This window comes from Garra rufa, chromosome 13 (genome assembly GCF_049309525.1).
Source record: "Garra rufa chromosome 13, GarRuf1.0, whole genome shotgun sequence".
NCBI lineage: Eukaryota > Metazoa > Chordata > Actinopteri > Cypriniformes > Cyprinidae > Garra > Garra rufa.
Window position 1 is genome coordinate 30,189,800 of NC_133373.1, and position 14,974 is coordinate 30,204,773.

Below are 14,974 nucleotides of genomic sequence, written 5' to 3' on the forward strand. Positions count from 1 at the left end.
ATGCAATACAGACTTCATAACTTGCAACTGTGAGTTTAGATAACGCAATTCTGAGGAAAAAAAGTCAGAGTTGAGAGTTTGTATGGCAATTTTGAGGCTAATTATTTCAGTTTTTAACCGGAAGTGTGTCTTTGATCACTGATGTCATCAGCAATCATTTTAGTACTATATTTTAAATTGCTTTTGTCATGACTAATAATAATCTCTCCTTTTGTCCCTTCACAGACACTAGTGCTCTCAACTCACCCCCATCTCAGCCGCCACCCCTGAGCTCCATGGTGGGTCATCCGTCCGTCATCAGTTCGTCCCGCCCACTGCAGTCGCCCATGAACACCCTAGGCTCATCCATGAATGGCCTGGCCTCGCCCTACTCAGTCATCGGCCCATCTCTGGGCTCACCGTCCATTTCCTTGTCCTCTACGCCCAGTATGGGCTTTAACACTCTCGGCAGCCCGCAGGTAAGAAGCTTCCATAACTCTGTGCACTCTCTCCGGGACTGACACCAACCTAAAGCAATAAGATTTGTCCTGCAAACCAAATGTCACTCTCTCTCATAAATTAAAATCAGCCTCTTGGCAGTACCCTTTCAAGGGGTACTAATATGTAGACTTTAAGTACTAATATGTACCTTGTACCTTTATCTTCTGAGAGTGTATGGATGCCCTGGTGATTAAAGAGGTCAGCTTATGTGTGTCTTTATGTGTGTCTCATCTCTCCCTGGAGGCCAGAGAAAGCCATTGACTCAGATAATTGTTTCAGGCTTTTAGTCCAATGAAAGGACATCAATAACTGTGAACTTACTGTATATGGGTATGTGGGGCAAGTAAGTGTGTGTGTAATGATACACAGGGTCTAAATGTACTTGAAATTACATTCAAATTAAAAGAAAATGTGTTAAAAGTTGTAGCATGCCTGGTGTTTCTTCTTTTGAAATCCTCTACATGGGTGTTTCTTCAACTATGGCCTCTTTTTTTGTCCCGGGTGGATTTTAGTCTTACTGAAATAAAGGCAAAAAAACCTAAAAAAAACACATATTAAAATGTATTAGACTTTTTTAAACACTTCCAAAGAGTGATATTATCATATTTATTGTGTAAAAATGGGTTAGTAAATATCAGACGGTTTTGTTGTGTTTTTCCAAACAAGCTGTAATTTTGTCAAGTTATGAAAAGAGTGAGAAAAGAGATTTAACTGTAGAGAGTTAACTGAGACAACTGAGTTCAGTGTTTAAAATGTAATTTCCATTACTATAATGTCAAAGAACCAAACCAGTGTTATTTTAGTATCATTTATATACCTGTTGTGTTACTCATTTGTTAGTCACTTTGGATAAAAGCATCTGCTAAATTAGTAGACATAAATGTTTACTACTGTATAACAATTAACAATAAACTCACAATTGCAAGTTTATAGAAATGAAGTCAGAATTGCAAGATAAACTCACAATTCTGACTGTTTTTCTCAGAATTGTGAGATATAAACTCGTAATTGTGAGTTATAGAGTCAAAATTGCGAGTTTATGGAAATGAAGTCAGAATTGCGAGATGTAAACTCACAATTCTGACTGTTTTTCTCGGAATTGTGAGATATAAATTAGTAATTGTAAGTTATAGAGTCAGAATTGCAAGTTTATAGAAATGAAGTCAGAATTGCAAGATATAATCTCACAATTCTGACTGTTTTTCTCAGAATTGTGAGATATAAACTCGTAATTGTGAGTTATAGAGTCAAAATTGCGAGTTTATGGAAATGAAGTCAGAATTGCGAGATATAAACTCACAATTCTGACTGTTTTTCTCAGAATTGTGAGATATAAACTCGTAATTGTGAGTTATAGAGTCAAAATTGCGAGTTTATGGAAATGAAGTCAGAATTGCGAGATATAATCTCACAATTCTGACTGTTTTTCTCAGAATTGTGAGATATAAATTAGTAATTGTAAGTTATAGAGTCAGAATTGCAAGTTTATAGATATGAAGTCAGAATTGCGAGATATAATCTCACAATTCTGACTGTTTTTCTCAGAATTGTGAGATATAAACTCGTAATTGTGAGTTATAGAGTCAAAATTGCGAGTTTATGGAAATGAAGTCACAACTGTGAGATATAAACTCACAATTCTGACTGTTTTTCTCAGAATTGTGAGATATAAATTAGTAATTGTAAGTTATAGAGTCAGAATTGCAAGTTTATAGAAATGAAGTCACAACTGCGAGATATAAACTCACAATTCTGACTGTTTTTCTCAGAATTGTGAGATATAAACTCGTAATTGCCAGTTATAAAGTCAGAATTGGATGTTTATAGAAATGAATTCAGAATTGCAAGATATAAACTCACAATTCTATAACTATAAATATTTCTATAACTTTTTTCTCAGAATTGTAAGATATAAACTTGCAATTGCAAGTTATAAAGTCAGATTTGCAAGTTTAGAAATTAACTCAGAATTACATGATATAAACCTGCAATTTTTACTTTCTCAGAATTGTGAGTTATAAAGTCCAATTCTGAGGGAAAAAGACTTTTTTTTTTTAGAATTGCGTGTTTATATACAGACATAAAGTTACAAAAGATTTCTGTTTTAGATAAATGCTGTTCTTCTAATCATCAAAGAAACCTGAAAAAATTCTAGTCTAGGCTGTTTTCAACAATAATAAGAAATGATAATAAATGTTTTCTGAGCAGCAAATCAGAATAATAGAATGATTTCTGAAGGATCACGTGACTGGAGTAATGATGCTAAAAATTCAGCTTTGAAATCACAGGAATGCATTACATTTTAAAACATTCAAACATATTTGAACATATTCAAATAGAAAAAAGTTATTTTGAATAGTAAAAATATTTCAAAATTTTAGTGTTTTAGCTGTACTTCGGATCAAATAAATGCAGGCTTGGGGAGCAGAAGAGACTGCTTTTAAAAACTTTAAAAATGTTACTGTTCAAAAACTTTTGACTGGTAGTGTATGTATTTATATTTTCATTTATTTTAAAGTTATTTTAAGTGCTTTTGTCATTTTTCTGATATTTATATATTTCTATATAACTTTAGTTTTAATTAAGTTTAGTCATTTTAGTACTTATTTCAGGTAATTGCCAAAGCAACAGTTCTTATCTCCATTTAAGTTTTTCATCTAATATTTATATACTTCAACATTATTTAAATTACCGAAAACATTTTATAATAGTTTTAGTTTTAATTAAAATCTGTGTAAAGCGAAATCAAAATCTTAAACAAATAAGCAATATTCTCTTTTCTCAAACGCTGGGGGCGTGTCCGCTATGAAACCACGCCCACTCGTCGGAACGATACCGCCTCTCTCATCCGTCAAATACAAATACATTTAAATAAGAAGACCGACCGAGCGGTTTTATAAATTATCGCAACCAGGTAATATGTAAAATGCACAAAGAAATAGCTAGCTAGCAAACTGTGGGCTGTAGAAACTAACGGATTAATGACAGTAAATCGTGATTGACATGACATGATTTCAGGCCCGCCAAAAAACGAAGAAAAAAAAAACAACTGAACAGAGAAATTGTGAAAAACTGTTTAACGATCTAAAGTACAGTATTACATAGTTCACAGTATTTGTAACTTGTTTTCAGCAATATATTTCTAACATTCACAATGTGTCTAGCAATTGCCTTTACACGGAATAACACTGTATCAATAATTTGAGATATGATGGAAATTAGTGTTAAAAGTTCTTCAAGAGAATTTATTTTTACTCCACAAAAGAAGCAGCCATATACAAACACATATTTACGGAGCCCCTTACGTCACCTGTAGAAGAAAAATAATTAATCCGTGGGGACGGTTTTGCAATTCGTTCCCTCAGTTTATAAACCGTACCCACGAATTCTTAAACTGTTCCCTCTGTTTAATAAATCGTGCCCACGGATTTCCAATCCGTGCGCTCAGATTTTGTAAACCGTACCCTCGGATTTTGAATCCGTGCCCACAAATTCATAATCCGTGCGCACACTTTAGCAATCCGTTCCCACGGGTTTTAAATTGTACTCACGGATTTGTGGCCCCGATCAGTAGAAACAGTAGTATAAGCTGTTTACGTCATAATACAGTACTTATTATTTAGTAATTAGTATTATTAGTAATTAGTAATTATTATTTAAATTTATAGGCTAAATAAATGAGTGCACAAATGTGTTTGTTTATTCTTAACATGTAGACTCATTTTGGCGATTTTATGATAATCTTTTCACCCAGAGTTAGATTCACTGTTAATGTAATTATTAAATATGTAATATATTACATTGCATTTAGTTTGAGAGCAAAGTAATGACACATAACCTGTACATTATTTGTTTCGTTAATTTACCATGATTCGCACTTACAAAACTTCATCTTTTTAGTGTTTATTTTACATTAATAACCAATAGATAATAGGATAACAATAACCAATAGGATAAAACACAGGTGTGGTGTTTTAGCAGCTAATCTGTTAGTGATTAATATAAAATAAACGCTAAAAACTGTGTTTTGTCAGTGTTCCATGGTCTCATATAGCCTACTATGAGAAAATAAAGTTTAATAAATGCAATACAATGCATCCAGCACCTATAAACAGGTGGCCTGGTTGAATTTGGGGGCGGGGCCACAAATCCATGAGTACAGTTTACAAACCCGTGGGAACGGATTGCGAAAGCGTGCGCACGGATTATGAATTTGTGGGCACGGATTCAAAATCCGAGGGTACGGTTTACAAAATCTGAGCGCACGGATTGGAAATTCGTGGGTACGGTTTGTTAATCCGTGGGCACGAATTGCGCTCAGATTTTGTAAACCGTACCCTCGGATTTTGAATCCGTACCCACAAATTCATAATCCGTGCGCACGCTTTCGCAATCCGTTCCCACAGTTTGTAAACTGCTCTCACGGATTTGTGGCCCCGCCCCCCAAATTCAACCAGGACACCTGTTTATATGCTGGATGCATTGTTTTGCATTTATTAAACTTTATTTCTCAGTAGGCTATATGAGACTATGCAACACTGACAAAACAGAGTTTTTAGCTTTATTTTATATTAATCACCAATAGATTAGCTGCCAAAACATCATGTGTTTTAACCTATTGGTTATAATGTACGATAAAAAGAAGCCTGTTTTGTAAGTGCGGTCATGGTACCAAAATAAAATAATAAGTGAAGAGCGCTGTTCAAACGGCTTTGTTTTATATAATATTTTTCAAAATATAAAATTACCTGAATTAAAAAAAAAACGAGTTTTGGAGAGGAGAAGGTAAAAAGTAATGTAGCCTAATATATTTCATATTTAATAATTACATTAACAGTGAAGCATGCATCTAACTCTGAGTGAAAAGATTATCATAAAATCACCAAAATGAGTCTGCATGTTAAGAATGAACAAACACATTTGTGCACTCATTTATTTAGCCTATAAATTAAAATAATAATTACTATTTTAAGTATTATGACGTAAACAGCTTATACTGTTTCTACTGATCGGGGCCACAAATCCGTGAGTACAGTTTAAAACCCGTGGGAACGGATTGCTAAAGCGTGCGCACGGATTATGAATTTGTCGGTACGGATTCAAAATCCGAGGGTACGGTTTACAAAATCTGAGCGCACGGATTGGAAATTCGTGGGTACGGTTTGTTAATCCGTGGGCACGATTTATTAAACCGAGGGAACAGTTTAAGAATTCGTGGGTACGGTTTATAAACTGAGGGAACGAATTGCAAAACCGTCCCCACGGATTAATTATTTTTCTTCTACAGGTGACGTAAGGGGCTCCGTAGGGCTCCGTACATATTTAAGTAATTCACTGAAAATAAAGCTCGCTGTATCATATTCTGATTTGACAGGCTTTCATTATGCCTGAGGTATGGCCATATACCGCCATCGGCAGGCTGAATGCAGTAGTGCCGAAAACAACATTTGACGGAAAAAATGGTGAATTCTCTTGAGAGGGATAGACACAGTGGCGGTTCTAGACAAATTTTACTAGGGGGGCCAAGAAGGGGCCAGTGTTTAACCAGAGGGGCACATTAAAAAATGACAACAAGTGATATTTAAAGATTATAAACTTTATTTTACTTTAAAATCATACAAACATTTTAGGGATGCTCATATTGACCGTTCACTGTTAATCGACAGTAAGAAGTACTATAAGTTAAACGGTTTAATTTTTTTTACGTTTGCTGCATGGTGAAAGAAAAAAATAATGTTTACTCACGGGCGCGTGTCGACACGTGCAGTGCGGCTGTTTAGACATATTTTGATGAGTAAGCACCTGCTTTACCTTCTCTTAGTTTGTGTAACTGATGTAGTAGCCTATGTGCTGCACGATAGCAATGGCGATGTTGCGTTATCAGAGAGTGAATCCATGAATAAATGAATTCAAATTCTGAATTAATTATAGTCTTAAAAGTGCGCGCTCCCCTTACAATCACTGGAAAGCTGTCACTCATACATTACTGTAGTTCATCGCAATCTCTCAAAGTTAATAAAAGGTAATAAAATCACATTTACACAGTACAATTAATCTCTTATTTACATCATGTCTACACTTTCTTTGTTTTAATGAGAGAGTTCTCAGAGGTGTAGAATTTCAGCAGAACTAAACCGGCACTTGATCATGAACAATGAACAGCTGTATATTTTTATTAACTAACGTTAACAAAGATTTTACAAAGCCATTTACAAACTTGATTTAATTATCAGTGTGAAATACAAAAGTAACACGGTTATGTGCAAGAACAACAAGTCACTCACGAAATGAAATTGTTTTGCTTACCTTCGACTCTTGCAACAGGAGAAATAAATCGTAGCTCCTCTATCCAAGAGTAGCCTATAGTTCTAATTGTTGCTGCAGTGTTTGTGTGCGCCGCTCTAATTTACCCATTTAAGTAGAACGATGCGTCGCATTAGTTCCGCTTTTGGCGCTCGTGTGTAAAACCATAATTAATTAATTTTTTTATTTGGTCAGTACGGGGGGGCCACAGGGGTGGCCAAGGACATGTCTACAGGGGCACGGGCCTCCCTTGGCCTCCGTGTAGAACCGCCACTGGATAGACACAAATATCCTCTCCCCTTTGAAATGTTTTGTCAGCGCTCTCACAGCTACTTGTGTAATGGCCTTGCAAGGGTGGAGTCTGTTTTTGTGCGTTTGTGAGTGTTTTCTTGGATTTGTGTGTGTCTGGAAGGACACAGACAGTGTGCTGCACTGTGACATAAACTCTTCTCCTGATAAGCTGTTTCCATCTCTCCTCACACCTCTCTTCCTGTCTCACAGATGAACTCTTTAAATGTGAATAGCTCAGAAGACATCAAGCCTCCACCAGGATTGGCTCCGCTGAGCAACATGAGCAGCTATCAGTGCACCAGCCCTGGATACCTCTCCAAACACATCTGTGCCATTTGTGGGGACCGATCTTCAGGTACAACACACAGAGATGTTAGGTGTTAATGTAAGACACATCTGCAACTCTTCTGAGTTTCAATGTGGTTGTGTTTGCAGGGAAGCACTATGGTGTTTACAGTTGTGAAGGTTGCAAAGGCTTCTTCAAGAGGACCATCCGAAAAGACCTGACCTACACGTGTCGAGACAGCAAAGAGTGCCTGATTGACAAACGCCAGCGCAACCGTTGTCAATACTGCCGCTACCAGAAGTGCCTAGCTATGGGCATGAAGCGGGAAGGTTTGTGTGTTTTCTATACATAATCAACTGATTTTTGAATCGCTTTTGAATTGCTGATGAGTTCGGGGGGGTTTTTTGGTTTGGTTTTTCGTTTCATTTCATTTTGTTTATTGTTTTGTTTTGCTTAAATTTTTTATCTCAACACATTTTAATATTATGCTTTAATATTCTGCTAAATAATATGGGTTTTGGTTTTGTTTCATTTTGTTCTGTTTTGTTTCAGGTTTTTTCTTATTTGTTTTTTTTATTATAGATTTTTATAGAAATAGATTTTTTAATAGATTTTTTATGTTTTAATATTCTGCTAAATGCCATAAATATGCTATTTTATTATATATTTTTTTTATTATATTACGTTTTCTATCCATAATTAAGTGATTTTTTTAAATTGCTGATTATTATTTTTTTACTTTTTAGTTTTGTTTAAATATATTTTTACCTCAACATGTTTTAATTTTATGCTTTAATATTCTGGTAATTAACATAAATATTGTATTATATTATATAACATTATATTATATCATATCATACCATATTATTATTATATTATATTATATATTTTCTATCCATAATTCAATTTTTTTTTTCATTGCTGATGGGTTTTTTGTTTGTTTTGTTTTTTATTAAACTTTATAATTTAAATATTAAATTATATATTTTCTATCCATAATTCAATGATTTTTGAATCGCTGATGTTTTTTTGTTTTGTTTTTTTATTATGCTTTAATATTCTGCTAAATAACATAAATATTATATTATATTAAATTATATATTTTCTATTAATAATTCAATGATTTTTTTTTTATTGCTGATGGGTTTTGTTTTTGTTTTGTGTTTCGTTTTGGTTTTTTTATTATGCTTTATCATTCTGCTAAATAACATAAATATAATGTTATAAATTAAATTATATTATATTATATTATATATTTTATATTCATAATTCAATGATTTTTGAATTGCTGATGATTTTTTTTTTTTCATGCTTTAATATTTTGCTAAATAACATAAATATTTTATGTTTTCTATTCATAATTCAGTGATTGTATTTATTTATTTATTTTAATTGCTGATGTTTTTTGTTGTTGTTGTTTATTTGTTTTGGCCAGAAGAGATTTTTTTATCTCAACATGTTTCAAATATATCATAACAGATAAAGGTTATATTAAAAATGTGAGATTTTCGAAATATTTTTTAAATGTGTCATAAATCATTAATTACAATGATTTATAATGTACTCATTTACTCCCCACAGCGGTCCAGGAAGAGAGGCAGCGTGGGAAGGAGAAAGGCGATAATGAGGTGGAATCAACAAGCAGTTTTAATGAAGACATGCCTGTGGATAAGATTCTAGATGCAGAACTTGCAGTCGAACCTAAGACTGAGATATACACAGAAAACAGTCCAGGCAACTCAGTAAGACATTTAGATTTATTCAAATACAATTTACACAGCACAAACATGTTGACTTCCCTTTTTTCATCTGGTCTCCTTCTCCAGACAAATGACCCAGTCACTAATATCTGCCATGCAGCTGACAAGCAACTATTTACTCTGGTGGAGTGGGCAAAGAGAATACCTCATTTCTCCGATCTGCCTCTGGACGATCAGGTCATTTTGCTTCGAGCAGGTATGTGACACTCTTACACATGTATAATATGTAGATGTACACTGCCATTCAAAAGTTTGGGATCAATAAGATTTTTTAAGTTTTTTAAAGTTTCTTGTGCTCATCAAGGCTTATCTTTTCAAAACAGAAATGTTGTGTTACACTTTTATTCAAAAGTTTGGAGTCAGTAATTTTTTCTCTATTTTTAAAAAATAAATAAATAATTTTATTCAGCAAGGATGTGTTAAATTGATAAAAAGTGATGGTAAAGACTTATATTGATAGAAAAGATTTCTATTTTGAATAAATGCTGGTCTTTTTGGACTTTTTATTCATCAAAGAAAAAAGTATCACAGCTTCCTAAAAAAGTTTTAGCAGCATAACAGTTTCAACACTGATTTCTGAAGGATAATGTGACACTGAAGACTGTATAATGGATGCTGAAAATTCAGCGCTGCGTCACAGAAATAAATTATATTTTAAAGTATATTAAAATAGGAAACAAATATTAGAAATTGTAATAATATTTCACAATATTACTGTTTTTTACTGTATTTTTTATCAAATAAATACAGCCTTGGTAAACATAAGAGACATTAAAAAACATTAAGAATCTTACTGATCCCAAAGGCAACATTTATTAGCTGAAAGGTATTAAAGTTTTTTAAGTTTAGGTTTTTCATTGAATATTGATATTTTATTTGATTTAACTTTATTTCAATTAAATTTCAAAAACTTTTTTTAATATAGTTTTGTCCATAGTCACTCCAGGTCAAAAGGTCAAGTAGAACTGTGTTGTGAAATGGGAATGCTGACCTCTGCTGGTCAAACATTTGATATGCACTCATGAAGTAGCCACTACAGAACATCACAAAGCCTTGCTAATGAAGAACTCTGTGTTGAATTACGACAGAGGGAGAGATACAAATGAGTTTTTCCTGCTATTCATGTAATTTTTTTTCTTTCAGGATGGAACGAGCTTCTCATTGCTTCATTTTCTCATCGTTCAATCACAGTTAAAGATGGCATCTTGCTAGGCACAGGCCTCCATGTCCACAGGAGCAGTGCTCACAGTGCAGGCGTAGGGTCCATCTTTAACAGGTAAGCGTTAAAGCACCTTTAACACCTCTGGATTAATAAACATCTCTTGTTTGTTTGTTTTATATTACAACTATTGTATTCAAATGAAAGCTTTGTGTGTGTGTGGCAGGGTATTGACTGAGCTGGTGTCGAAAATGAAGGATATGCAGATGGATAAGACAGAACTAGGCTGCCTTAGAGCCATCGTCCTCTTCAACCCTGGTGTGTTGCTCATTTCCATTTATATACACTTATCTGCAGCAAAGATTACGTTATTTCATTTAATTTTAAATATATAATATAATATAATATTTAAAAAATATATAATAATAATATATTTTTTGGGAAAGCCTTGGGAATTGCCACAGATTATACTGATAAATTGTGAAGATTTTGGCTGTTTTTACCTTATAAAGCACATATTATATTATATTATATTATATTGTATTATATTATATTATTAACAAAATAGTTCACCCAAATTTTGCCATAATTTATTATTATTTTTTTTTATTATTGTTTTGTGAACACCTGTGAATTGACACAGATTATGATGATAAATTGTGCAAAATTTGGACTGTTTTTCTATTCTATTCTATTCTATTATTTTCTATTATTATATTATATTATATTATATTATATTATATTATTATTATATTATATTATATTATATTATATTATATTATATTATATTATATTATATTATATTATATTATATTATATTATTAAATAAATATTTTACCTAAATTCGGGGTGGGGGGATGATACAGATTATGCTGAAAAATTGTGAAGCACATATTATGTTGTATTATATTATATTATATTACATAATATTATATTATATTATGTTATGCTATGTTATGTTATATTATATTATTAAAGTAATAGATTACCCAGATTCTGCCATAATGTACTTTTTGGTGGGGGGGTTATGCTGATACATTTTGAAGATTTTGACTGTTTTTATTTTATAAAGCACATTTTATATTATATTATATTGTATTGTATTACATTGTATTATAAAATCAATAGTTCACAGAAGTTTTGCCATAATTTTTTTTTCTTTTTATGAACATCTGGGAATTGACACAGATGATGCTGATCAATTTTGCAGATTTTGACTTTTTTTTTCTAATAAAGCATGTCTTATATTAAATTATATTATATTGTATTGTATTATATTATATTATATTATTTAATTTTATAATACATTATATTTTATTAGGAACTATTAGGAATAGTTCACCCAAATTCTGCCATTATTTAATTTAATTAAAATTTGTTTTTATTTATTAATTTGAATTATTTATTTATTTTATTTATTATAATGCCTGGGAATTGACAGATTATGCTGATAAATTTCGAAGATTTAGATTGATTTTTATCTTATAAAGCTCGTCTTATATTATATTATATTAATTATATTATTAAAGGAATAGTTCACCCAAACACCTGGGAATTGACAGATTATGCTGATAAATCTTTACTGTTTTTATCGTATAAAGCACGTCTTTGGAACACCTTGGCAATTGACACGGATTATGCCGATAAATTGTGAAGACCTTGACTGTGTTTAGCTTTTAAAGCACATTTAATATTATATTATATTATATTATATTAACTCAAAGTTAAAGAGAGTTTACTCCACAACAATATAATATAATATCATATATAATATGTGGTAGTTAAAGAGATACATACTGTAAAATTCTGTCCTTATTTACATCTTTCATGAAACAAAAAATACTGGTATGTTTTTTTAAATGCCTTTATGTATTGCAAAATGTAATTACCTTAAATTGGAACTTTCCAACTGATTAGATGTGAAACCCTGTAAGAGGTATATATATTTAATCGTGCATATCATCTCTTCTCGTAGACGCCAAAGGCTTGTCCAACCCATCCGAGGTAGAGGCACTGAGGGAGAAGGTTTACGCCTCACTGGAGACCTACACTAAACAGAAATACCCTGACCAGCCTGGCAGGTACAGTCATGCATATGTTTTTTCAGTAAATACAGATCATATCTGTTGCTAATACTCATCTACTGTCTTCCTCCCTGCCTGCTTTACAGGTTTGCTAAACTTTTGTTGCGTCTTCCTGCCCTCCGATCCATCGGACTCAAGTGTTTAGAGCACCTGTTTTTCTTCAAGCTGATTGGAGACACACCCATAGACACTTTCCTAATGGAGATGCTCGAGGCACCCCATCAGATCACGTGACACGAGTTCCAACGGACCATTTTTTGTACATATTATTATGTAACTAATATAATAACGAACTTGATTGAAGATATTGCAGTACTCTGCAGATTTTATACCAAGCACAAATTATTATTATTTTTAAAAAAAGATATTGGCAGGGGAAAGAAAAGAGTTTCAAAATATACAGATGAAATTAATTTTACTGGTATGGTTTTGAAAAGAAATGTCTTTGTAAATAGCTAATATCAGGTATTCATTGTGGCAAGACAATGCAATAAAGAAATTATATTTTATTCAAGGAATGTTATCAAACCCAAACAAAAATTTCTAAAATGAAGTTTAGATTTCTGTTCAAATAAATATTTAAATATTTAAATACTATGTCTGTTTTTCTTTCTTTCTTTTTTTGGAATAAAAAATAATGAATGTGCAAGTTGTTATTTTCTGTCTTCATTTTACTGAAGCATCTAACCTTTTCCCCTGTAGAATCAAAAGCCTTTAAAGAGCTAATCATACATTTCTGCAAAACACTTGTATCATAGTCTATGTTTTATCTGGTGCAGTGTATTCCGCCCGCTAGATGGCACCATTTAACGATGCAAGCCATCATTAAACTTCCACTCCAACGTGTGTCCGCAATGGCTTTCTCATTTTCCGTCGGGAAAGGCTGTGATTCCTCTAAAGGTAAACAAGTTTGAACTGTCAGAATGAAAAGTTTTTGCCCAAAACATTTGATGTGTTAAAATAATTTTTCATAAAAGTATTTCTGAAATATAGGCCTATTTATGTAAAAATAAAAAGCTCGTTTTAAATCATGAAATATTTTTATGTAATCTGTGTTCGTTATTCACCCTTTTCTTCCCGTAAACGTGGGCGCGGCCATTTGTACATTTTATGGGTTTGGCTTCGGGTCTCATCCGCATCCAGCTACATTTAGCTGTATAAAACAGCTCGTTTTGCTGATTGATATTGCAAATTGGTGTGTCTTACTATATTATTTAATGTATTATCTAATTATGAGCACACTGATTTGTAGTGAAAACAGTTTTACCATTTACTGCATAGGTATTTGTAGCAATAGCCAAAAATACATTGTATGGGTCAAAATGATCAATTTCTCTTTTATGCCAAAAATTAAGTAAATATCATGTTCCATTAAGATATTTTGTAAATTTTCTACCGTAAATATATCAAAACTTAATTTTTGATTAGTAATATGCATTGCTAAGAACTTCTTTTGGACAACTTTAAAGGCAATTTTCACATTATTTTGATTATTTTTTTTTTTTTGCACCCTCAGATTCCTGACTTTCAAATAGTTGTATTTCGGCTAAATATTGTCCTATCCTAATAAACCATACATCAATGGCTTTCAAATTATGTATAAATCTCAATTTATAATTATATAAAAATATAAAAAATGACTGGTTTTGTGGTCCAGAGTCACATTTGTTTTTCTTTCATGTAATTTAGGCTATTTATTCAAAATACATATAAACTAATTTTAGGTAGCCTACATAATCGGTCATGAACTCCAAACAAATGTTTAAGATTTACTTGATTTACTACAATGATGCGCATGTAAAATTAACCTCTTTTTCAGATTTTTTTTATACGATTATTTGACCTAAACTGTAGTTAACAGTAGTAACAAAACGTTTCTGAACAGTTACTGTTAGCCAGTATGCAGAACAAATCGTAAAAAATGCAATAAATATAAATAGACACTCCATTGTGAATCTGTGTGAAATGCATTAATGATTTTTAATGCGCATTTCTATGAATTAATGTAACATTTTTCAGGGCATGTTTGAACCGTCAAGGTAATAATAAAGTGAAAAATAACAACAATAATTGTAATCAATGTTTAATCTGGTATCAAAATGAAGTTATGCTCAATTACACTTTTTTATGTAGGCCCAGATTATTTTTCAAAGCAATTGATGGCCTTGGCATCTCTCAAACCCAAACTAAGGCATTATTGTTCAAAATTCATGCTTGAAATTACCCTCTCCATACATTCATGTTTTTCATATAATTTGTTCCTCACAAACTGTAAAGTAATGGCTGTTCTTACTCTCTACCTGATGGGAGGAGAGAGATTTGTGCGTGCGTGTGTGTGTGTGAGAGAGAGAGAGTGAGAGAGAGAGTAAGAGAGAGAGTAGCCTAACTGACTCAGGTTTATTTTCATACGGAGCTTTTGTCCGCGTTTACAACTATCTGAGCATCTGTCGAAAGTTTCACGGGACGCCAAAGGATATTTTCTCTTAAATGGTAGGTGGATGTATGTCTAATTCCATAGCATCTTTTAAAGTTTTGGTGAAGTTTTGTCATGTACAGTAGATACATTAGAAACCTATAGTTCCTGGTGTTGATAAAACATGCTGAAACATGT

At 32.4% G+C, this 14,974-nt stretch overlaps 1 protein-coding gene across 2 annotated transcripts in view; it reads left to right on the top strand.

The window, feature by feature from the left end:
• Positions 1 to 12,955, top strand: part of rxrgb (retinoid X receptor, gamma b) — a 35,954-nt gene extending 22,999 nt beyond the window's left edge. For both annotated transcript variants that reach the window (XM_073852722.1, XM_073852721.1), the window contains exons 2-10: positions 226 to 458; positions 7,285 to 7,429; positions 7,510 to 7,689; positions 8,942 to 9,102; positions 9,187 to 9,316; positions 10,264 to 10,396; positions 10,506 to 10,597; positions 12,255 to 12,360; positions 12,450 to 12,955. In XM_073852722.1, the coding sequence (XP_073708823.1) occupies positions 226 to 458; positions 7,285 to 7,429; positions 7,510 to 7,689; positions 8,942 to 9,102; positions 9,187 to 9,316; positions 10,264 to 10,396; positions 10,506 to 10,597; positions 12,255 to 12,360; positions 12,450 to 12,597 (1,328 nt within the window). In that variant the 3' untranslated portion in view covers positions 12,598 to 12,955. The remainder of the gene's footprint in view (positions 1 to 225; positions 459 to 7,284; positions 7,430 to 7,509; positions 7,690 to 8,941; positions 9,103 to 9,186; positions 9,317 to 10,263; positions 10,397 to 10,505; positions 10,598 to 12,254; positions 12,361 to 12,449) is intronic.
• Positions 12,956 to 14,974: the final 2,019 nt, after the last annotated feature.